Source organism: Mastigoproctus giganteus, chromosome 12 (assembly GCF_048544385.1).
Source record: "Mastigoproctus giganteus isolate SK-2022 chromosome 12, ASM4854438v1, whole genome shotgun sequence".
Lineage (NCBI taxonomy): Eukaryota > Metazoa > Arthropoda > Arachnida > Uropygi > Thelyphonidae > Mastigoproctus > Mastigoproctus giganteus.
Window position 1 is genome coordinate 168,130,880 of NC_143586.1, and position 27,224 is coordinate 168,158,103.

Below are 27,224 nucleotides of genomic sequence, written 5' to 3' on the forward strand. Positions count from 1 at the left end.
GGACCACACCCTGTCTATTAGAGCCTTGACCACACTGTTTTTGTGTTGGTTGGCCTATGCCAAGGTATAATGGGTATATTGACCCCTGCACATCCGCCTTCTAAATACCTTCGACTTAAGCCTGCCATCTCCCCTAATAACCAACACATCAAGGAATGGCAAGGTTCCCTCTGCTTTCACCTGCAAAGTAAATTTGATAAAAAGGAGAGCAACTATTAAGTACATTAAGCACCTGATCCTCCCCCCCTCCCCCCCTTTGTATAATGGAAAATGTGTCATCAACATATCTGCTCCATCTGCACATGGGAAATTCCAAATTCCCAAAAATCCTGACTTCTAACTCTTCCATAGCTAAATTGGCCACTATGGCACTAATGGGGGAACCCATGGCTATGCCATGGACCTGCCTGTCATGTACAGGCAGGTCCATAGCATAGCCATGGGTTCCCCCATTAGTGCCATAGTGGTAAATAAAGTGTTTTTAGTTACAGTATTGAATTTATTTATCTTCTGGCTGGTGTGAAGCTTAATCATCAACATAGTCTCTTATTATACTCATCAGAGTCATTAGGCCTATAACACACTCCTACTCTCAATTTTTATCTCCCAATGCTTATGTGATGCCAAACTGACTCGACACTGCACTGTCCAGCGATGTCAACTGGCTTCACATCCTTGGATTTTGTGTGTCTTAACTAATAGCATAACCCCTCCTCCCTTCCTATCCTGTCTGTGCTTCCTGTATACATTGTACTCCCCAAATTCCAGTTCTGCATTCCTTATATCTATGTGACACCATATCTCTGATATCCAACAATATCTGCCTTTGATGTTTTGACCAACACCTCATATTCATCAAATTTATTTACCAAACCCCTAGCATTGTTGTAGTTGTATACGCAAGTATACACGCACCTGTTCCCATTCTTAGCTACCCTGCATCTTGTTTTCCAGGCTTCTGCTCGTTCCAATAGAAGCAGTGCAAGAATCACTTTCACCTCTGACAGTGGCTACTGTTAATCTATTAGTCCTTGTATCACCCAAGCTAGCAGTTTTCTGACCCACCTAACACTCCTTGATAGCATCAGGAATTATTCTCGCACTCTTTCTATATAAGTGTATCCCATCCCTGTAGAAGCAGTCTCTCCTGTTAACAAATACTGAACAGGCTGAAAAAAATTCTACACTGTGAACCTTGCACAATCTTTCCAGGGCCAAACTGATCGACAAGACTATCATCATATACTCCCTCCTATCGTGTCTGGCCGAATTGCAGACACTTTCAAGTTCTTCATATTCAACCTTAATTCATGGTTTTTTTCAACAGTGATCTGTTCTTGTTAAGTAATTCCACTGGTCTCCTACTCTTAATATCATTAGTGCCAACGTGTACAACTATATCACCTTTTGTGCCCTTAAAAGATGATATCCGCTCTACAACATCATCAACCTTTGCCCCTGGCAGACATACCCTGGTCCTGTTCCACCTATTTTACATAGCATGTTCCCCGTTTCCCTGACAATAAAGTCGCCAACAACTACTAGTTCCTGTGGGACCAGCGCATTCTGCCTTAGAGGTTGCTGCTGTGTTGCGTGATTATCAAGTGTAAACTCTGGCATTGATGTGGGCAGCTGAGAGCTTGATGAGCCCCTCAATTTAGATTCCTTCGAGGGCATCCACCCTGTCCTTCAATCTCTCATATAGGCCCATAACAACGCTGAGTTGTCACCTCATTTCCTCACACTTCTTACATCACGCGCACACACAAAGACATCCCCCTTGGAAATATCATGTCCCTTACCTGATTGCTGCACAAACATCAAACAAGCAGTGCATTTTAAAAGGTTGTGATTCAGAGGGCAACTGTCCCTCCCTCAGTTCTCCCCTGAGCCACAGCACTCCATTTAGCTTGAGCCTTTTGCTTTGCTGCTCTGGTCTCAATCATGATTTCGATTCAATTTCAATAAAATTTCAATTACAGTACAAAATTATAACCCTAAACTTGTATCCCAACGCAGTTGTAACACTATATATATTTTTTCAGCATCAAGTATTATCTTCGAGTTTCTTTATATAACTTCTGTATTAAGTTATGTATTAATTAATTAAGTTACGTTTGTAAAATCTAAGTCGTTATATGTATTTAGTTAAAAAGTACAATTTAATTGACAACGAAGTTCAACAAGATTAATAAATTTTACTAATTAATTGATAATATTATATACTATACTGTACTAAGCTAAATCTATCTAGTTCTGGATATGATGTATCATATAACAATGGCAGCAAGTTACAAATGGTAAATCTACGGATACTTAAGTATTAATTAACTTCCAAAATCTTGCTGTCTCAATTCAGAATAAACCAAGGATCTTGACTAGGTCTATAAGCTAATTATAGAAAATAATTTAATATAACAATTAGTCAATAAAACGACTAAATATAGCTAAAAAACTTCCAGTTCGCCGGCTCTGCAAACTTTGTAAAACATGTGGATTGGATACCCTTACCGATACTAAGTAATAACCTACAAAATCTCTATCTGAGTTAAAAAACTAAGTATCGTAACTAGGAATATAAAGCTACTCTAGAAAATAAGTTAATATGTCAATTTAAGTTAATAAAATAGAAAAAAACTTCTTTATTTTCCTGAGCTGTAAAAACTTCGCCTGCATTTTTATCCCCCTTTTGATTTTTATCCCCCTCCTCAAAAATAAAAAAAAAAAATAATAATAACTGATTGGTGAACTTGCACACCAATGTTCTTGCTATATTTTTTTTTTATATACAGTCAGTTCTCGTATAACACGTGTTTACACTACACGAATTCGATCATACATGATTTATAAATAGGGGAACGGTATCTTATATAACATGAACCAAATTTGCTTATGCACCATTCGCCTTTGTGTTTACAAGAAATGGCAGTTGAACACAACACAATAGGAATGAAGAGAAGATTCTGAAAATGTATTTGTTTTTTATATCAGTGAAGGGGAAACACATTTCACCATAATAAAGTAAAAGCCAACACAATTTCAGCTATCGGTATAATCGCAAATGCAATTAGATCGAGTTTACTACCAGTTTATAACAGATTCCACTAGTAGAAACGCAACTGGAAATTGTTTTTATTGTTTTATGGTAGTAACCCCTAGAAATGTGCTTTAGTAAAATGTGAGGTGTTAATAGTGTATCTCTGCCTTTACGGTGTTGTTTATTCAGTTGCTACATGCGCGCAGCTTTGTTTATGTGTATCAAGCATGCCTCCTCATTTTGTAATTGTGCTTTATTCCCTAAAAATGAGTAAAATACTTAATTAAAAGGTGTGAAAAGTAATCGTCCTGGTGAAGACACTGCGGATTCAGAGAGAAAAAGAAAAGCAATATCGATAAATAGAGGCGGACTGGGTCAAAAATTCTTACCTGGGAAAATGTATAGTGGCCTCTACTATGGTTTATGGCCAAAATCACACCGGCCACCGGGGTTTCCCCGGTAAGGCTTATGGCCAGTCCGCCTCTGTCGATAGTGAAAAAAAATGAAATTGTGAAATGCTTTGAGCGAAATAAAAGACCATGTGATATTACACGTGCTACAGGCCTAAATGGGGCAACGCTGAGAATTACAAAGAATGCAGAGAAAACAAAAACAACTTTCATAGTAGGAACAACTCAAAGTGTAATTAAAATTGATTAGATTAAGACACAAAGAATTGGAAGAGATGGAACGGCTGTCATCTGTTTCGATAGAAAATCAAACAAAAAAACAAGTTTGCTTACAATAGAAGCAAAAGCATTAGCAATATTTTATTATGTAATAGTCGTAATAAAATACTACGTATTTTATTACGATTATTTATTGTGTTTGGTAATGTTTTGGTTAAAAATGTGTTTTCAGTCTTGTGTGGTCGGCACCTAACCCTAATTTTCCCATAGGGCCTGTTGTTTATATTGCACAATTTTGCATTGCACGAGGGTTTATAGGAACACAACTATCGTGCTATACGAGGACTGACTGTACCCACTAGATGGTCAATGGCAGTGAAATGAAAGTTATCCTGGGCCACAAATCAGTATAACTTTTTTTGTCAAAGTTAAATTTCTAGATAGTGTTAGTAGCAGCCAATGATGCAAGAAAGCAAGCTTATACAGCATTAAAAAAAAAAAAAAAAAAAACCCTTGCCATTTCACCTATCCATCCCCTCCAATAGTTTGTCTAGTTCTTCCTTGAATTTATTCAAGCTATCAACTTCCACAACAACAATTAGAAGTTTGTTCCAATAATCAACCACCCACTGGCTAAAGGCAAACTTCCGCACGTATATTCTGCAACCATCCATCCTCAATTTGAATTTATGCCCCTTCAATGTGTGTAATCTGAGCAAGATGAAGAATCTCATTAGCACTGAGCTTGTGCAATTCAGGTATTTCTTATTTAGAGATGCAATGTAATGTCACCTATTTGCTCAACTGCTCTCAGTTATTTAATGTAGACACCAAAAAAAATTGTTCTTGAAAGGTATTAAGAGTTGTAAACTGAGTCGGCAATGGCTGGAGAACGTGAAACTTATCACTGGGCCTATCAGACTCCTGCATCCCAGCATGTGAGTTAAAAGAATGCCCCTAAAGATTATTCTTTCTTTTGTTTTATTTGGAAAAATATCTAAATATCTCTGAAAAAAGTTTTTTTAAATAACTGCTACATTCAAAATTTTACATCACTAACGCTATCAAAAATGGAAGTAACCAAATGCTTCAGTAATAGCATATGCCCAAAATTACTGATGATATTAAATAATAACTGTCTCTTTAATATATTAATACTTACTTTGAATACAAACTAAAGACCTACATCTACACATAAAATATAAAAAGCTTAGAGCAGAAGTCAGAAAACTAACCAGAAGAATCCGACGAGATGACTGGGATGGATTTATTAAATCTTTAGAGCATGATATCACAGGCTCACAGAGAAGAGGTTTTAAAATTTTTAAGAAAAAATATATATATCATTGACAAAACTCCATGATCTGCCCTGGTAGCCTGTCTGCATCGCTTAGAAAATTTCATATCTGACTGCACAATTACTCCCAGGTCTTTTTCATTTTCTACCACCTTAAGTGTAGTACCACACAGTTGGTACGTTTCTCTGGGGTTACTTCTACCCATATGCAGTACTTTGCATTTGTCAAGGTTAAACTTCAGTTGCCACTTCTTAGCCCATCTGCCCAAATTATCTAGATCCTGTTGCAGTAGCACACTGCCATTAACAACCCTGCCAACCTTTGTATCATCCACAAACTTCGACACTAAGCCTGATATACCTTCATCAAAATCATTGATAAATATACAAAACAACAGTGGACCCAACACCGAACCCTGTGGGACTCCACTAATAACATTAGTCCACGAAGAGCAGCACCCATTGATTACCACCCTCTGTCTTCTCCCACATAACCAACCCTTTATCCATTGTAGCAACTTACCCTTAATACCATTCTGCTCCAATTTGTACAATAGCCTTTCATGCGCAACAGTGTCAAAAGCTTTCCTGAAATCCAAATATATGATATCAAAATTATTTTTTGCATCCAGTTCCTTTGTAACCATATCAAATTTGTCAGACAAGACTTTCCCTTAACAAACCCATGCTGTGTCTGAATTATTGCTGCAGTCTTGTCTAGATGATCCTGCAATGCATCTTTAAGGAAGGACGGATGTCGGATAGATGTGCGGAAATTTGCCTTTGGCCAGCGGGTGGTTGGTTGGTGGAACCGACTTCCATCACTTGTTGTTGAAGTTGATAGCCTAAACAAATTTAAAGCTCAACTGGACAGGTATTTCGAACGAATGGAGGGGTGAAATGGGAGAGGGTTTTTTTTTTTTTTTTTTTTTGGCTGATGCTGAATAAGCTTGCTTTCTTGCATCATATGCCTCTACTAATGCTAATGTTAACCAGTGACTCCATTATTTTACCCGGAACAGAAGTTAAACTAACTGGTCTGTAATTAGTTCTGTCACCCTTCGATCCCCCTTTGTGAATTGGGGATACATTTGCACAGCTCCAGTCCGTGGGGACATCCCCTGAGTCCAGGGATGCTCTCATAATTATGGCTAAGGGTTTGCTTAGTTGCTTTTCCGCCTCCTTTAATATAACTGGATAGATCCCATCCACCCCAGGTGACTTTCTTATGTTTAACTTCAACAATTTCTCTTCCACTTTGCTCTCAGTTATTACAAAATCATTAAGCACCCTGCTACAATTTGAAAACATTCTGCCATTTCTTAATAACTCCTCATGTGTGAATGTAGATGCAAAATACTAATTCAATTTGTTTGCTATCTGAGCAGGATCGTCAACAGTCGAACCATCGATATGAAGTGGACCAATCAGATTCATCCCCTTCCTTTTAGAGTTTATATAAGTAAAGAAATCCTTGCTGTTTTTTTAGCATCTTTTGCCAAAGATTTCTCGTAATCCGCCTTCGCCTGCCTATCCTTCTTTGTGACCTGATTACAGACCAGCTTATATCTGCCATAGGCTTCTGAGTCGCTTGATAATTTATATGCATCCCATGCATTTTTCTTCTCTGTCACGAGTCTCATTTGATAACCATTAAGCCTAAACCTTGAACAATATTTCTTAATAGGTATGAAACATTTAGTAGCATCCACAATTAATTCCTTGAATGCTTCCCACTTAGAATTTACTGTTGGTAACATCGTCAGTTGATCCCACTGTACAGAATTTAAAAACTGTCTGAGACCACTGTACTCCCCTTTACGGAAGCAAAAACCCATTCCTTTACCCCTGATGGTAATCACTTCTTTAAGTAAATCCCAGATCAGTACACTGTGATCACTGCCACCTAGTGGTTCCTTTATTTGCAAATTTTTAATACACGAATGATCACTGCTGATAACCAGATCAAGAGTATTACCCTCTCTGGTTGCCTCTCGAACATACTGCTGCAGAAAACAAATCATCCAATAAATCCAAAAAAGTCTGACTAGTGTGTGAGTGACCAACCCACAAGTTCCAGTCAATATCTGGGAAGTTAAAATCCCCCATTATAAGACATTCTGATTTACTAGCCCACTTTATTTCTCTGTACAATTGTTCATTGTACTCATTCGAGTCATTAGGCCTATAACACACTCCTACTCTTATTTTTGCTTTTGCAGTGCTTATGTCACACCAAACTGATTCAACAGTGCACTGTTCATCTATATCAACTGGATGCACTTCTTTTGATTTTATGTTTTTCTTAATTAACAGCATAACACCTCCTCCCTTCCTATCCTGTCTATCCTTTCTGTACACATTGTACTCCCCAAATTCCAGTTCCTCATTCCTTATATCTGTGTGACACCACATCTCTGCTATCCCAACAATATCCGCCTTTGATGTCTTGACCAGCACTTCAAATTCATCAAATTTATTTACTATACTTCTAGCATTGGTATACATGCAAGTATACATGCACCTATTCTTATTCTTAGTTACCCTAACACATCCCATATACCCACCTGTTTCACGATCACTGCCATGAGTCCCTGAAATCCCCCAGCACCCCTTGCTCCAGGTCACTACTAATTCTAATAGAAGTTGTGCAAGAGTCACCTTTATCTCTGCCTGCAGCTACTTTTAACCTTTTATTCTGTGAATCCCCCCAAGCTAGCAGTTTTCCGACCCACCTAACACTGCCTCGATAGCATCAGCAAATATTCTTGCACCCTTTCTATTTAAGTGTATCCCATCCCTGTAAAAGCAGTCTCTCTTGTTAACAAGCACAGACCACGCTGAAAAAAATTCTACCCCTTGAGCCTTGCACAATCTTTCCAGGGCCGAATTGGTTGACAAGGCTGTTATCATGTATTCCCGCCTATCATGTCTGGGCAGAATTGCAGACACTTTCAAATTTAACCCTGACTCGCGACTTTTTTTGCAACGTTGACCTGTACTTGTTAAGTAAATCTGCAGATCTCCTACTCTTAATGTCATTGGTGCCAACGTGTACAACAATATCACCTTTTGTGCCCTTAAAAGATGATATATGCTTTACAACGTCATCAACTTTTGCCCCTGGCAGACATACCCTTATCCTGTTCCATCTATCCTTTTTACACAATATATTCCCCGTCTCCCTGACAATAGAGTCACCAACAATAGCTAGTCCCTGTGGGACCTGCGCATTCTGCCTTGGAGATTGACACAGTGTTGCCTGATGCCCAGGAGTGAGCTCTGGCATTCAGTTGGGCAGCTGAGAGATTGACAGGCCCCTCATATTAATTTCTTCGAGGGCATCTACCCTACACCTCAAGCTCTCTTAGACGCCCAGTAGAACGCTGAGTTGATGACTAATTTCTAGACACTCTCTGCACCTGGCACACACAAAGACATCCTCCTTGGCTAGATCATGTTCTGTTCCAGAGAGTTCGGCAAATATTTCACAAGTTGCACATTTTTTTAGACTGTGATGCGTTGGAGAATTGCCCCCCTCAGTTCTTCCCCGAGTCACAGCACTCCTACCACTTTGTGCCCGTTGCTTTGCTGCTCTAGTCTGAGGCATGAAATTTTAAATTAATAAGATCAATAAATTTAATTAATTAATTGTCAATACTACGGTATCTAATAGAATCCTAAATGCAGTGATGCGTATTACGGTATATAATTATACGTTAGAGCTGCCTAGTTCCCTTAATTAAAAATTTGAATTCCCTACTACTCTATACAAAAACAGTGGCTGCAAGATTCGAATGAAATAACGGTTTTACGTATATTAAGTAGTAATCTACAAAAACTCTTTATCAAAATTAAAAATAAAAATAAGCAGCGTAACAATAACTATAAGACTATGTTTAAAGTACAATATAAAATAATTATGTAAATAAAAAGGCAAACACTTATCTCTTTTTCGGAGCCTGTAATTCACAGCTGTAATTTTTAAAGAGAGTCAGCGCCCTCTCTTTAAAATTACAGTCCTGTCAGTTTAAATTCTGTTCTGGGGAAAATAATGGAGTCACTGGTTAAAGAAGCAGTGCAGGATCATCTTGACAAGACTGCAATAATAATTCAGAATAGTATGGGTTTATTAAGGGGAAGTCTTGTCTGGCCAATTTGATTTGATACTATGATGTGGTCACATCACAAAGGAACTGGATGCAAAAAATACTTTTGATATCATTGTTTATCCATAGTTTATACATCATTGTTTATACATCTCCTACAGGATTGTGTTCTGTGATAGTTCTTTCCATTTGTTCTATTCTTCATCTATATATATATATATAGACTAGACATTGCTTAATGATTTGCTTAACAGCGATAATTGCGGTACCTGGTAATATGTAGGTTTCAAACATTCTCCTCCTTAATAACAAAATATATAGCAGAACTTTTCAAATTCTGACTAATCCAAGTACAACAGCCATGTCTCTTTTGGTGACCATGTTATTCAGTCCTGTTCTTTCGACACTGTTACTGAGGATATCACCACTCAGTGATAGCCACAACTGCTGCCATTCTGCATTGCCACCAAAAAATCAGTGACATAACACTCCAGCACTATCAATCTTATTAACTATAAATGACCAGAGGAGCAAAAGCTGAAATATACTCCTGGATTAAATTTTATGGAGCAAAATAAAGAAATTAAATGGTAAATTTTCTCCATTATCTACTCCGCTGATGATCAAATGAATCATCCTAGAATGGGGAGGTTCTCTCTACCCCTATAAAGACTACAAATGTTGTAAGAGCCATATTCTCAGAATCTGCCTCACTCTATATAATCAATCATTTCAAAAGATTAAAGCTGTAACTGAGAAATTGAAAGTGCATTTCATTGACCTTTTACTATCAACCATTTGCAGTGTTTGTTTTAGAGTAATCTCTTAGCACATCGAGGAACAGTGTGTTGGCTCAATCAAAAATCATTATCCTCACTATGAGGATAATGATTTTGATAATGATTTTGTGAATGTTAGGACCTCACAAACACTCTTGCACCCTTTTTCAATTGAATTTCACTGAATATATATTTTCTCAAGTTCATGTGCCATTCTTATGTACCACAAATCCCTAAACCAAGTAAAGATCATTCTATTCCTCACAACTATGGACTGATTTTTCTTACCAGCATGAGAAAGCCCCCAGAAAAAATGATACACCATCAACAACTTGGTATCTTGAATCCCAAGGCTTGATTAATAACAATAAATTTGGATTCCAGAAAAATCAGTCACCTTTGGATATCATGGTTAAAGCTGAATTATTGTTGATGCATTTATCCAAAATGAATAAATTTTGGTGCTTTGACATCCTGATATATCTCTATTCCTTTAACCTGATAAGCCATTTACCAAATTTCACCTGAAATTTTCTCCAATACACCTGAAAAAAAAATTTCACCTGAAATTTTCTCCAATACAGATCCTTAAGTTCATTATTATCACCTTTCAGTTTTTTTTTCCAGTGATATAATTAGTAAAGCTCTCTAAATATATTGGATGTCTCTAAATTTATTCTTCTTTTCTTTCATTTAATTCTACTTATTAATTTTACTTTGCCATTTCATGTATTTTATGTTAGAAACGGAAGACACTGTTTTGTCGTGCAGTTCTGGTGGTTGATACTTAAAAAGAGATGCCAGAATTGTGTGATATGTGACAATATAAATATATTATTATTTTGATAATAATAAATATTATTTTTCTTTTCATCCTTTTTAGTAGCTATACTACCCACTCTCATGTTTCCTTTTTTTGTCTTTTCCTTTTTCTTTTCTCAGCAGCTATTATTTATCTATACATAATACAATTATTGTCATTGGGTGCTTTCTGTCTTTTAGTTGCCCTTGTCCATAAGTTCCCCTCTTTCTTCCTTTTCCTTTTAAAATAATTTTTATAGTTATATTTTTGTGTGTGTATATATAAATATATAACAGTAGCAATATCCTGATTATTGCACTGAATTATTAATGTAGCCATATACCAAAGTGAATTTCCTTGATGTTAATTCAATGAACTCAACCCACATCATATTACTATTCTGCAGAGAGAATGATAATAGTTATCTTTATTATTGTTTAACATTATGCATACTACAGGTACAAAGTGTTCCATCAGTGAAAAATGAAGTGCAGAGCAACAGCAGTAATCATAATAATTAAATTTGCCTATATTATATTTGTCCATTAAGAATTTAAATAATGTCACTAAAAATAAAAATTAAAATATGATAACATTTTAAAAATGTCTTCCTTTATGTTTAGTTGACTGAATTGTACACCAAAGGAGAGAAATTATGGGATGAGCTTATTAGCCACTGTACTAGTTCAACTTCAAAAGGCAGAAAAGCTGAAAAAGTAAGAATATTTGAAATTTAATAAATTTAAAAGCTAAGCTTCTAAGTAATGAATAATTATCAAACCTGATAATTATTCATTACTTGAGTTCATCACTGTATTTGTGCAACACGTTTTTGCAGATAATTGAACATTTGCAGTATACACCGAAAGGACAGAATTCACGAGTTGTTGTTATTTGGTTTTTAGGAGCATTAGCAACTAAGGCCATATTGCTCTGGGGATATGCAGTGGTCATTCCCTGACCTTTCAGCATCCTCCGTATTTGGTGGGTCACGGACTCGAAACCCGGTCTAATCAAGAAGCGTGTGCTACACACTGCTGCTCCTACCCACCTGGCTACGGAGGCGCCTGCATTCATGGGATACCTGGTTCCTGGGCAACGTGACGCGGTCACCCCTCTTACTAGTGGGGGTGACAGCATCACATTGCCCAGCATCACGAACCCACTGCTTGGCAGTTATATAAGGTACACTGCATTCATGTAGACGGTAATTCGATGTCAGTATGGATAAACGTTGTGAGTTAACTGACTTTGAAAGAGGGATAATAATGGGTGCCCGACGCATGGGTTACACTATCGCAGAGGTGGTACAGAAATTTCACCATCCGAATTCGACAGTATCAAGAGTGTATTGAGAATACACCATTTCTGGAATAACACCTCATCATGGACAGGGCTGTGGGGTGGACAAAGGTGATGGATGAAAGTGGCCTCGACATCAGTCTTGCGTTATTTCAGCCAACCAGAGAGTGACAGTGGCACAAATCACCGCCGACTTTAACAAGAAAGGTGCCCGAAACGTCTCCACCAAGACCATCGGGCGATTATTAGCTGCAATAGGTTATGGGAATCGCCGACCCACTAGAGTCCCATTGCTAACACCATGACACAGGACTCTATGCTTCAACTAGGCAAAAGAACATCAGCACTGGACCTTGGATGATTGGAGATGGGTTTCCTGGTCTGATAGTCCTGTTTTTTCGAGCAGACGGGAGGTTTCTCTCTGGTGAAACAGCATGAAGCTATGCACCCGACATGTCAACAAGGAACTATTCAGGCAGGTGGACAGTCAGTAATGGTTTGGGGTGTGTTCAACTGGCATGGTGTGTTCTAGATGCATCTCTGAACGTTCCCGGTTATGTGTCCACCCTTGAAGCCCATCTGCATCCCTTCATGGTCATCGTGCACCCACAGGGCAATAGACTCTTCCAGCAGGTCAGTGTGCCTCCCCACAGAGCCATGGTTACTAGAACATGGTTTGAAGAGCATTCTGCAGATTTTACCACCATGGAATGGCCTCCCCATTCACTGGACATGAACCCTGTGGAGCATCTTTGGGATGCTGCGGAAAGCTCTGTTTGAACTTTGGATCCTCCACCCAGGAATGGAACGGAATTATGGACAGTGGTGCAGCAAGCATGGATGGAAATACCTGTGGAACGCTTTCATGAACTAGTGAACTCAATGCCTTGCTGTGTGACTGCCTGTATTCAGCCAAAAGTTGGGCCTACCCATTACTATACGCATTTTGTGATTTCTGTCCACTCAGTGGACATTATAAATAGTAATAATCAACATTTTTCTGCACCACACTACGTGGAAATGACCTAGCTTTGAATCCTTTTGAGATAGAAAAAATTTATGTGGCTTTTTTCACAATGTGGCTGAGGTAGTCAGGCAAGGGTTGCATGATTTATCTTCCAGAAACTCAGGTTTCTTTCTCCAACAAACAGGCAAACAGACTGAGAAATACATGCAGTTGCAATATGCCCTCTCCTTGTGATCATAGTGTCCAGGTACTTAACATGCAGCTTCCATATTAGAAGCAATATTCTGGCATACAGAAGACAAATCAAATAAGAATTCAAGACATAACCTCTCAAGTTGGAATATCATATGGTAGTTGCCAGCCCAACATATATGGTATATTAAACACAAAAAGATTATCTAACATCTTTATTCTTCAGCTTTTAACAGCATGCCAGATAGAAGAAACAGTTGAACTTTCAAAAGAACTTATTTTTCTAAACTTATTTTAAAAGAACTTATTTTTTCTTCAGTGGGAAAGTTGTTCCCCATCCCCAGCTTAGTCTGAAATGTCATCACTGCTTCTAAATGTTTTATTCATTTCAGAAATACACCAAAGTCCAATTACATTTGTTGCATAAGGAAGATATGCAACACATAATCATGCTCATTGTTAGCTGTTCTACAGGAATACACTGATGATGCTTATACTAAACTGAAGGATAGGGAACAACTTTGCCATTAAGAAAGTGTGGATGGAGGGAGGAGGAGAGAGAGAGAGAGAGAGAGAGAGAGAGAGAGAGAGAGAGAGAGAGAGAGAGAGAGAGAGAGAGAGAGAGAGAAAGTGTGTGTGTGTGTGTAAAGAATTATTTTGTTTCATTAAAAATAACATGTAAAATGACTCAAATTTTTCGATATTCAATTTTTCGTTAAAAAATTTTAAAAAAATAAACTTAAAAAGTTTTGCATTCTATTAAAAAAAAAGAAAGACTTTAATAATATTTTCCTTACAGAATTCTGAAAAACTGAAAAATTTTTCCAGAAATATAAAAAAAAGTTGAGTAAATATTTTTTTACAATTAGAGGTTTAAATACTGCTGGGTTAAGCATAGCCAATCTGAAGATTGACTTCATAGGTATGAGGTGAAATTGAGAAAAAAATGTGCAAGGACAAGGGGCTAATTTTCAAAGTGCATGGAATGCACAAAGGCGTTATAGAAGGGAGTGTGATGAGAGCTATGTCAATCAATTCAGCCATGAAGAGACCGACCAAAGCTCAAGTCTTTCCTGTTAAGAGTGCATTCTGGAAAGACCGAGCAAAGCTCAAGTCTTTCCAAAATGCATTGGTCAGACAGAAACTAGTAGTTGTTGGTGACTCTGTTGTTAGGAAAACGGGTAACATGGTATGTAAAAAGGATAGGTGGAACAGGACCGGGGTATGTGTCTCAGGGGCAAAGGTTAATGACGTAAAGGAAGGGGATGAATCTGATTGGTCCACTTGACGTTGATGGTTCGACTGTTGATGATCCTGCTCAGATAGCAAACAAACTGAATGAGTATTTTGCATCTACATTCACACATGAGGAATTATTAAGGTTTGAAAATGGCAGAAGGTTATCAAATTGTAGCAGGATACTTAATGATTTTGTAATAACTGAAAGCAAAGTGGAGGAGAAATTGTTGAAGTTAAACATAAGAAAAGCACCTGGGGTGGATGGGATCTATCCAGTTATATTAAAGGAGGCGGCAAAGCAACTAAGCAAACCCTTAGCCATAATTATGAGAGCGTCCTTGGACTCAGGGGAGGTTCTCACGGACTGGAGATGTGCAAATGTGTCCCCAATTCACAAAGGGGGATCGAAGGGTGATACGAGTAATTACAGACCAGTTAGTTCAACTTCTGTTCCCGGTAAAATAATGGAGTCACTGGTTAAAGATGCATTGCAGGATCATCTAGACAAGACCGCAGCAATAATTCAGACACAGCATGGGTTTGTTAAGGGAAAGTCTTGTCTGACAAATTTGATAGGATATTATGATGTGGTTACAAAGGAACTGGATGCAAAAAACAATTTTGATATCATATATTTGGATTTCAGGAAAGCTTTTGACACTGTTGCGCATGGAAGACTATTGTACAAATTGGAGCAGAATGGTATTAAGGGTAAGTTGCTACAATGGATAAAAGGATGGTTAAATGGGAGAAGACAGAGGGTGGTAATCAAAGGGTGCTGCTCTTCGTGGACTAATGTTATTAGTGGTGTCCCACAGGGTTCTGTGTTATGTCCACTGTTGTTTTGTATATTTATCAATGATATTGATGAAGGTATATCAGGCTTAATGTTGAAGTTTGCAGATGATACAAAGGTTGGCAGGGTTGTTAATGGCAGTGTGCTACTGCAACAGGATCTAGATAATTTGGACAGATGGGCTAAGAAGTGGCAACTGAAGTTTAACCTTGACAAATGCAAAGTACTGCATATGGGTGGAAGTAACCCCAGAGAAACATACCAACTGTGCGGTACTACACTTAAGGTGGTAGAAAATGAAAAAGACCTGGGAGTAATTGTGCAGTCAGATATGAAGTTTTCTGAGCAATGCAGACAGGCTGCCAGGGCAGGTCATGGGGTTTTGTCAATGATATATAGGAATAATATAATTTTCACCAACTCTTGTAGCTCCTCTGTTATTAGCTCATGCCCATGAGCATCAATAAGGCCCTCCACATCCTCTTCGCTAACCTCCAGACCCATTGATTTACCAAGAGTGACAGTATCATTTGTCAAAGCACCATCAATGTTATGGATAATTAAAGGCTAGATGTTTGTCAAATCCTTCAATGTTATGGATAATTAAAGGCTAGATGTTTTTCTAGGCTCAATTTAAGCAACTGGTGGAAACATTATTCCAGGAACTTACAATCATTCTCATACAGTCCAGCATGTTGAACTTTGACCTCCAAAAGTCTTTGAGGCTGACAGCATTTTCACTACAGGTTGCTGCAATGCAACTTGTGAACATTTTCGTGGTGTAGATTCTCTCGAGGTTTGCAATCACTTGCTGGTCCATTGGTTGAAGAAGAGGAGTGGTGTTGGTTGGCAGAAATTTGACTTGAACCAAGTCAAATTGTTCCTCAAGAGATTGAACAAGTTTGGAATCATGGATTGGCATATTATCCAGCAGGAGCAGTGTCTACATAGGAATCTTATTTTTCTCAAGGTTACTCTTCACTGAAGGACAGAAAACTTCAAGCTCCCATTCACTGCGCCTCCCCCCCCCCGGTGCCAAGCATTCTGTGACCAAGTGATTTGTGTGTGTTCCAAAAAAGCGTTATATCCAAAGAGCCTTTGAACAAATTATATTTGATTCCAGTTTTCTTTATTTATAAATTACTGTAGCACTTTCGCACTACAAGACGTAGGAAAAGGCACAGAAAGGATGGCCACCTTTCTGTTTCTATTTCTAACAGTACTAACTAAATAACACAGTACTTTGTCACCTAGTATCACTGCCCCTGCCTCCCTATGGCGGGACCGGAAACCTGGGTGGTAAAGCAAACCCCCAGGGCCAAAAGGAGCAAAACATGGAATGTGACAACTTTCCACTGATTAAGACTGCAAATTCAAATCATATGGATTTGCATCAACATGATAATGACTTCTCCAATCCAAAGAGACTGAGGACAGATGCTCCTCAAATTGAATATCCAAGTTTTCTGATTCTACATTCACTAACAAACAAGCCCTTAGGCAATATATCGCCATTTCTCATTCAAAAATGTCTTGAGAATGTAGCTGGTTCCCCGAAAATGGTGAGACAACCAAAATCTGGCGAACTTCTTGTAGAGACCACCAGCTCTAAACACCGAGTCTCTACTCAGACTCAAACTCATTTGGTGGAGTTCTAGTTAAGGTGTCCCCACATGCAACACTTAATGCATCCAAAGGCGTAATTTCAGAATTGGACCTAATGAATGTCTCAGAGGAAGAAATTGTTCAGGAACTGCAGCATCAGAAAGTCACACAGGCCAAAAGAATTATGATGAAAAAAAGATGGCGAGCTCATTCCGACTCAGAGCATCATACTGACATTCAGCTCACCCAACCTACCTTCATCAGTGAAAGCAGGGTATTTGTATTGTCGCATTCGCCCATATATTCCGAACCCAATAAGATGTTATAAGTGTCAGAAATTTGGACACTCACAAACAGTCTGTCGAGGTGACTCAGTATGTCCGAACTGTGGATCGGAAGAGCATACCCAAGCTGACTGTAATGCCCAGTCTTTGCTTTGTCCCAATTGTAAAGGCAACAACCCAACCTTCTCCAAAAATTGTGAACAGTGGAAATACAAAAAAAAATCTAAAAATACAAAATAGATAAGAAAGTCTCATTCCCAGAAGCACGAAAGTAATTGAAACTACAGATGCCTAGACGTACATATGCCAAAGCCTCTAAAAAATTTCATTCAGTATCAGTCCAAACTGATACATCAATTTTGCCAAACATCTCCATTTCTGAATGGGCTCGATCCTTGCTCTCTTCTGTACCACAATCATTAAAGCAACATATTTCAAGCAGGGCTAACAACACACCAGTCACCATACCACCTGCTGCCCATGCAGCTCCTGTAAGACCTGTTCAAACAGAGAAGCCAGATCCCATTAGCAAACAGCCAATTGACTCCATCTTTATGGATACCAATATAATTCTATTTAATTCAATAAGTCTATTTCATCATCCATCCAGATGATGAAATAGACACGAGATAAATTTTCCCAAAAACAGATAAAATTAAAAGTGACCGCGTCAAACAGACTCAGCTCCTTCATCTAAATCTGAAAAATGAACAACGTGGTCCAGTGAAATTGCAGAGGCTTTCATAGCAATATTGATGACATCCGGTAAATAATTAAATGTCATAATCCAGTTGGCATCTGTTTACAGGAGACATATTTAACTCCTAAGGTATCTCTCTCGATCAAAAATTATACTCTTTTCAGAGAAGATAGACCTGTTACAAATAAATCTCACAGGGGTTGCCATTCTCATAGGTTCGCGAGTCTCTTGCAGACATATTCCTTTACAAACCTCTGTTGAAGCTGTTGCTATGCAAATAGCAATTGGAGTCACTATAGCACTAGTTTCTATCTATCTGCTGCCCAGTCAGCCTTGTACTATTCATGAACTTGAAGATTTAATTCTGCAGTTGCCAACCCCTTTCTGTTTATAGCCCCACAATGGACACCATCCATTGTGGGGCTCTCCCAATGCAGATGGACGAGGACAACTTTTGAAATGCTCATTGACAGGCAGAATTTAGCCATCCTAAATACTGGTTCACCAACTTACATCCGTCTCCCAACAGGAACAGTCTCCTCATAGATCTATCTATCTGTTCTCCGATCCTCTTTCCTTGTATTGAGTGGACAACTCTTGATGATCCACTCAACAGTGACAACTATCCACTAAAATTCAAACTTCACACTCTGTAACTTCAGAAAACTGCATGAAATGGAAAGTTTCCAAGGCTGATTGGGCAAAGTACAGTTATCATGTATTCTTTGATAATCAAATAATCGAATCCCATCCAACTGACATAGTCACCAACCATATTACTAAAAAAATCCCTAGCAGCTGCATCTATTGCCATCCCACAGCTAGTCAAGCTCCCATAGATCCATAAATTATTGGTGGAATAAGGATTGCAAGAGTGCCAAAAAAACCGAGCCTGGAATATATTCCGCAAAAATCCTACTACCAATAATCTTATAAATTATAAGAAACTCAGAGCCAAGGCTCGCCATATCAGGAAGAAAGCAAAAAGAGACTCCTGGGTCCGATTTGCAAATTCAGTTAATAAAAATACAGATTCTAGAATAATATGGAGAAAAATAAAACAACTAAATGGCAAAAATCCTCCTCTAACCTCCCCAATTTTCAACTGGAATGGACAGGAGCTGTGTACTCCTGCAGAAATTGCAAATGCTTTAGGGTCTGTATTCTCACAGTTGTCTGCATTGACCTCATACGACCAGTCATTTCAGAAGATTAAAGCTTCAGCTGAAAAATCTCAATTGAACTTCAAAACCAAATCTTGTCTATCATACAATTGGCCACTTACTATGCTTGAACTTCAAGAAGCTATATATACCTCAATGAACAGTGCTGCTGATCCGGATGGAGTGTATTATATAATGCTTAAGCACTTGGATAACAAATCATTATCCTTGCTGCTGACTTTCTGGAATTGTATTTTCACTGAATATTCATTCCCCACATGCTGGCATCAATCCTATGTACTGGCAATTCCCAAACCAGGGAAAGATCACTCTATCCCTCACAACCGTAGACCTATTTCTCTTACCAGCTGCTTGAGTAAAACCCTTGAAAAAATGATACACTGCCAACTGATCTGGTATCTTGACTCCAAATATCTAATCTCTGATAATCAATTTGGTTTCACAAAAAATCGATCATCCCTGGATCTCATGGTCAAAGCTGAAACGACCATCAGGAATGCGTTTATCCGAAACGAGCATCTCGTTATGGTATGCCTTGACATAGAGAAGGCCTTTGACACCACTTGGCATTTTGGCATCTTGAAAGATCTTTATTCCCTTGACCTGAGAAGCCACTTAACATATTTCATAGAAAACTTCCTTCAGCATACAACTTTTCAAGTCTGCTATCGGCAAATCCTCTTGCAAATCTATATACAAGAGGAAGGAGTCCCACAATACTTAGTTATTATTAACCTTATTTGCAATAAGAATCAATATATATATATATATATATATATTTTTTTTTTTTTATCATATGATGTGAGCAATACACGAAGGAACCAGTTTTTTCCTGCTTTCTTCGTGTATCATGACCGTGAGATCCAACTGGATAGTGCGGCACCATCGCAATATCCAAGCCCGAAGGTGGGATTCGAACCAGCAACCTTTGGGTTGCCAGGCAGGCACTTTACCCACCCGGCTAGCTCGGTCGGCAGAATAAATAATATAACCAAATGTATACCCAACCTTGTAAACTCATATCTCTATGCCAATGACCTGACTGTTTCCTGTAGTTCACAGAATATGAACTTCAATCGAAAGGCAACTACAAATCTCACTTAACAATATTGAGCTATGGATGACACAGAATGGGTACTGACTATCAGATCAGAAATCTAGTGTCATTCATTTTTGTAACAAATGAGAGATGCATCCTGACTCAGAGCTACACTTCACGAATCAACTTATATCATTCATGAAAAGTATTCGCCTCCTCAGTCTGATTTTTGATAGTAAACTTAATTTCTTAGAACATGTCAAATAGTTGCGGACTGCTTGCCAGAAAAAAATGAATATACTCAGAATTCTTTCTTTGACAGCATAGGTTACAGTACCGCTATACTCTGCTTCAATTGTATAGAACTCTAATTAGGTCTCGTCTTGATTATGGTGCCCTAGTGTATGACTGCCAGGGAAAGCATGCTAACACACCTTGCTCCTATTCAACATTCTGCCCTCAGGATTGCTACAGGCGCATATAGAACATCGCCAGTACAAAGCCTTTATATTGAAGCCCATGAAGTTCCACTCTGTCTCAGAAGAAAGGTGTTACTTCTGAATTATGCAGCTAAAATTCGAAGCATGCTTACCCATCCCATTTGGTCTATACTTAGTGATCCATAGTTTAAAATGTTCTATAGAAATAAACACAGCGCAGTTCAGCCTACTGGTATCAGATTACAGGCACTATCAAAAACTTGGAATGTACACTTTGAAATAGTCCTCCAAGATCCAAATTGTTCAGTTCCCCCATGGTTCTATATTAAACCATCCTGCAACAATTACTTCCTAAACTGGGGAAAACATTCCCTTGCAAATATCAATATACAACAACTCCATACTGCTCACACAGAGAATTATCCTCTTTTTACAAAAATATATACAGATGGAACAAAATCTGATAGCGGAGTAGGTGCGGCAGCAGTTTTCCCTTTTAACACCATCTCTATATCACTTCCCACCGAATGCAACAGTTATACAGCTGAGTTATTCACCATCAAGCTTGACCTAGAATATATTCTCCATCTGTCAATCAAAAAGAGTATAATATATATAGACTCGCAGAGTACACTTTATGGCCTTACAAAACACCTCCTCATCAACAAATCCTTTAATAAAAACTATAAGAAGTATATTGATACATATTCAGGAACACCAGCTAATAATCATCTTTTGCCATATTGAGATATCTGGAAATGAATGTGCAGACTATGCCGCCAAACATCCATCTAATTTAGATTCATCATGTTCTCTCGTTCCATATGTTGACTGCAAATCTAATATACGAAGAATATGTAAGGAACAATGGACACATATATGGCAAACTAAAACAGATAATAAGCTCTTTTAAATAAAACCAGATCCACAGTTATGTGCCTCTAGCTTCTGGGAAAACAGAAAGGAAGAAGTAATCCTAGTCAGAGCAAGAATTGGTCACAGTCACATTACTCACCTATTTCTCCTTATAGGCAATGATCCTACACAGTGTACACACTGCAATACTCGCATGTCTGGCAACTTGCGTTCAATTTTCATCCTAATCTTAAAGAATCTTTGAAGCTCTGTCATATTTCTCCTTTCTCAAACATAAACTTATGATCGTTTCTGACTGTTCACAAAGCAGTCATCATGAGTATCTTCCATATCACTGATAGGTGCAATATGGCCTGAGCAACCCTTGTGCCAAAAATAACAATAACAATAACCCATTCACTGAAGATATACAGTATCCTGTAACTCAGGCCTTCTTGTTACTGTGCAAAAACACTCCCAGCCTGTCTTTGTCAACCTTTTGTTGTTTAAATACGCTGCGGATGTTAGAGTGAAACACAAGCAAAAGCTTCAGCTTAAAATATCAAGAGGCATTGGCACCGAACAGGTGAAGTGAGCCTGTGTTTCATAGGCTTATGCCCAGATAAACTAGCCTCATCCTTAGTGATGTACATTCTGGACATTCGCTTCCAGAAGAGGCCCATTTTGTCAGTGTTAAAAATGTGCTGGGAAAGATAACCCTCCTGATCAATAAACTCTTGGAATTCAATTTTACAGGTCTCGGCTGCTTTTTTATCAGCATTGAAAGCCTCCCCGTGCCTTTCAACACTTTTGATATTCGCCCTTTTATTGAAGTGCTCGAACCAGCTTCTGCTGGCTTTAAAGTCTTCAAAGCACACAGCACTGCCACTGGTTGATGGAGCCTTAAGTTTCAGATCATCATAGATCTGAAACAATCATACAAGTGATATCCCATGCACCACGCATTGAACAATAATGTTGTTGAATGATGATAACAAAGATGCTAATTCGTTGAGAACAATCGTATGAGTGATGTTCCATGCACCAAGTGACTGAAAATTTCCACCCATATATCGTTCTAGCTATATCGGAAAGCCATTGGTACCTGCAAATATCATCAGTCCTTAAAATAAGAGATTGTATGGAAGGTATATCGGTTCCTGAGAATATCGGATGTCGATATTATCATAAGTCAAAGCCCCACTGTATATGATATCAAAATTATTTTTTGCATGCAGTTCCTTTGTGACTACATCATAGTATCTAATCCAATTGGTCAGACAAGACTTGCCCTTAACAAACCCATGCTAGGTCTGAACTATAACTGCAGTCTTGTTTGGGTGATCCCACAGTGCTGCTCTAACCAGTGCTTCCATTAATTTCCCCTCGGAACAGAAGTTAAATGAACAGGTCTGTAATTACTTTGATCCGCCACCCTTTTGTGAACTGGGGATACATTTGCACATCTCCAGTCTATGGGGACCTCCCCCGAATCCAAGAACGCTCTCATAATTATGGCTAAGGGTTGACTTAGTTCCTTTGCTGCTTCCTTTAATATAACTGGATAGATCCCATCCACCGTAGGTGCTTTTCTTATATTTAGCTTCAACAATTTCTCCTCCACTTTGCTCTCAGTTATTACAAAATCATTTAGCTCACTACCAGAGTTCGATAAACTTCTGGCATTCCCCTCCCTGAATATCTCCTCGTGCGTGAATGTAAATGCAAAATACTCATTCAGTCTGTCAGTTACCTGAGAAGGATCATCAACAGTCAAACCATTAACATCAAGTGGACCAATCTGATTCATTCCCTTCCTGCTAGAGTTTATATACATAAGTAAAGAATTTTTTGCTGTTTTTCTCTGCATCTTTTGCCGAGGATTTCTCGTAAACTGCCTTTGCCTGTCTAACCTCCTTTGTGACTTGATTACAGGCCAGCTTATATGTACCATAGGTTTCTGTATCGCCTGATAGTTTATATGCATCATGTGCATTTTTATTCTCTACCACAAGTCTCATTAATTCATCTGATATCAATTTGAACCTAAACTTTGAATATTTCTTGGTGGTATGAAAAGGCTAGTAACTTCCAAGATTAATTCTTTGAATGCTTCCCATTCAGAATTTGCTGTTGGTAACATCATCAGTTGGTCCCACTGTATAGACTTTAAAAGCTGTCTCGGACCTCTGCAGTCACCTTTACGAAAGCAAAAACCCTTCCCTTTACCCCTGATGGTAGTTACCTCTTTGAATAAATCCCACATCAGCACACTGTGATCAGTGCCACCTAGCGGTTCCTTTATCTGCAGATTCTTAATGCATGAAGAATCACTATTGACAATCAGATCAAGAGTATTACTCCCTCTGGTTGCCTCATGAACATGCTGCTGTAGAAAACTCATCCATTAAATCCACAAAAGCCTTGCTAGTGTGCGATTGACCAAACTACAAATTCCAGTCTGTATCTGGGAAGTTAAAATCCCCCATTATAATACAATCTGATTTACTCACCCACTCTGTTTCCCTGTGCAGTTGTTCATTGTACTGATCAGATTCATTAATCTATAACACACTCTTGCTCTCAGTTTTGCTTTCCCAGTGCTTGTCACACCAAATAGACTCAACAATGCACTGCCTGAGATTTTGTTTCTTAACTAACAGCATATCTCCTCCTCCTCGTCCTCCTCCCCCCTTCCTATCCTGTCTATCCTTTCTGTACACTCAGTGCTGGCCTTAGCAAATGCAGGGCCCAGTTGGAGCATGCCGGTGGGGCCCCTTGAAAAATTCAATATTAATCCTTCAGTATTTTGAAATAATGAAAAACTAAAACTATTAATAATTGTTTATTATTTTTTATATTATTACAATTTGTTCGCAATGGACCAGAAATTTTATAATATAAACAAAACTAATCAGAAGGATATTTTTCTTGCCCATTTATTGGCAAAATCTTTGAAGACTGTCTCAATTTTTAAATTCTTTGCTTCTTCTCTTTCAATGGATACAATAGCAAGGCTGGTGAGTCTCTGTTGAAGCGTTGTCGACCTTAGATATGTTTTAATTAAATGATTTATTAAATAATTTGTATAATTTATAATTTAAATATTTATTATTTATTTAATTGTTTTAATAATCTTTAATCGGGAAAAGCTTCTTTTCCCAGACGCTAAAGTCACTGGAATCGTTAAAAATATTCTTAGCGATATCAATAAATTTGAAAATCCAGTGGCTCTTTCATTATTTGAGAAAAATATTTAAAGGATTTTCGAAGCATGATTCTGGAAGAATTGGTTTCAGTGTTCCCATTTCCTCCACTAGTGTATGGCATTCACTATCTGCCACCTTCACAGACTTGACCAATTCGTTGCCCTCAATGATTTTAGCATCTGAAAGTGCGATTTCTGAATCTGCAGCGTGTTTTCTTAACTCGTCCTTTGGAATTCTTAGAAATTTGCCAAAGATTATTATGTTTTATTAACTGCTAGAAACATGATTCTAGAGATTGCAAAGCCTTGTCTACGATTTTATTGAAGCAGTTTACCTTGTAAGCTTCCTTAGGATTTGTTGTAGGTTCATCAGCAGGTTGGTAATTGGAGTGTCTCTTTCTTTTTTGTAATCTTGTGAGAAATTCTGGAGATACTCCCAATTTTGTCGCAAGTTCTGTGGCATCAACTAGTCTGCATGGGTAGCACAGTGGTATTGTCACCATCCTCCCACACCGGCTGGAAAAGGTCCGGGTTCGAATCCAGCCGACGATGCGAGGAACTTTAATGGGATTTTTTTCTCTCCATGGCTGTGTTAGTTGGTCTCAGGCATAGATAGCAAGGTTTTTTCCCCAGTAACTGGGGTTTTTTTTCATCCAGCAATACAGGCAAATTGACAAGAGAACACACACAATTTACAGACACAAATACGGGTTTATTTAATCGATTATGGGTAATAATAATAATTTTTTTGTGGCACCAACTAAGATTTGTTTAAAGCCAGTCTCTCTATACTTTGACATTATTATTATCATTATTAGCCATATAGTGCAAGGAAGCCTGAGGCTTATGCTGCACCAGCCAAAAAAAATTTCTGAGTTACCCAGAGAAACACAGAGAGAGAAAGAGAAGAATGATGATATCCAACTCAGGACCTTGGGTGTGCTAAGCCCATACTCACCATATGTTAGCCCCTAGGGTTATCCAGTGCAGAAGGTTTTTAAAAGAAAGAAAGAAGGAAGAAATGAAGAAGAAGAAAGAGCAAGATCTGTAGAATCACTTTGCAGTTCTTTACTTACATGAAACAAAAAAAATCATGCCAAAATACTAAAGAAACAAGAAACTTGTATTCCCTGATCTGGTTAGCTAGTGATTCAGCTTCACTTCTTGTTTAGGCATCTTCTGATGCTATTTCCAAAAGTGCATCATTGAAATCACCAACTTGATACCTTACACTGCATTCGACACTCTCACCTTGTTTCACATAAAGGTCCTTCATATATTTTTGGAAAATGACCATTTTTTTTGTTGATGCTGAAAAGAGCACATACAGATGTTGAAGTGTCCCAAAAAAGGTCATTGTATCAGGTTTTGGTCATATCCCCTAGAACTACATTGTAACCGTGACAAGCACATGGTTTAAAAAATGCCCTTGAATTTTCCTGTAAAAGTCCTGCCTGAACACCTGAAACTTTTCCTTTCATATTAGCTCCATTGTCATAACCTCATAACCTTGCCCTCCTATATTAGTTATGTCTAATCCTAATATTTCGAATTCTTGTTTCAGCACATTGTACAAATTTTCTCCGGCCGCAGGAATACCTTAATCTGGCCCTGTTCCTGATAGCCGATATAGGGTGTACAATCAAGAATAACAGCAAAATACTCAGTGGATTTTATTGCACTAAAAAAATTCTTTTTCTAGTGCTTCGGTGGACTCTTTTCTTCTTCCTTTTAGCATGGCCACTTTGTGTGCTTTTATTCTTTTTTTACATTCTAAAAAGAAATTATAAGGCAACAGACGATTAGAAAAAATTTTCTTCCATGTTTTGTTTCAACTTACCTGTAGAATAACGAAATTTATAAAATAACTGCACTTTTTGCTTTATCAGCGATCAAATGTGGAACTCCATCATTCATTAAACTATAAAATTTCTTATATTTAGCCTGTTTAACAGGTGGGTGTGAGAACTATAAGAAAATCTGTTTTGTGGTAGACACTCATCGATACCGCTAGTTGGAGTAAATGCTTTACACATTTGATAAGAAGCAGACAAGGAATCTCAGCCTTTATTTTCTTATACATCATTATTAATTTAAACCATTACAAATGCATTGTGAGTACAAGTGCAGTAAGTCGGTGCAACTTTAATCCATTATTTCTTAGCAATGATTTCAAAGATTCATATATTTCTTCTGCAATGCATTTGTAATGGTAACTTTCCTTGGCATTTGTAATGTAAGGCATTAACTTTCCTTGACTTTTGTAATGTAAGGCAGTAACTTTCCTTGACATTTGTAATGTCAAGGAAAGTTACCACAAATCGATTCTTGAAATTCGAATAGTACCGTATTACAATTCCCAGCATTTTTATAAAACTAATGTCATTACTTTCATCGATGATTAAACTGAAGTTTATTTCCTAAATCAGGTTTTAAATTATCCACGAAATGTGGTGCTATAGCATTGCATATTATTGAAGTACATTTTATACTTCACAGTTTGAAATCCTTACTTACCCTACTGTGTGAAAAATTAAATTAACAAATGTCACTCAAATGATCAACTACCCAATGCACAGCTGTGATCAACTATGATCAATTACCTAATGCACAATGCATAGCTATGAAAAATGCTATGCTGCTTTCTGCCTTTGCATCTTCTGGATTGCAATTTTCTTGAACAGCAATACTCTCTGATGCTGAAAACTAAAGGGTGCTTTGTCTTTCTTGTGATTAATTTGTAATTACAATGCCTTTCAA

The 27,224-nt window shown here is 38.0% G+C and overlaps 1 protein-coding gene across 1 annotated transcript in view; it reads left to right on the forward strand.

Annotated features, from left to right (window-relative positions):
- LOC150077580 (inactive phospholipase C-like protein 1) overlaps positions 1 to 27,224 on the forward strand; it is a 649,255-nt gene that overhangs the window by 590,910 nt on the left and 31,121 nt on the right. Inside the window, exon 24 of the mRNA XM_090386715.1 lies at positions 11,277 to 11,369. Coding sequence (XP_090242841.1) covers positions 11,277 to 11,369 — 93 coding nt within the window. The remainder of the gene's footprint in view (positions 1 to 11,276; positions 11,370 to 27,224) is intronic.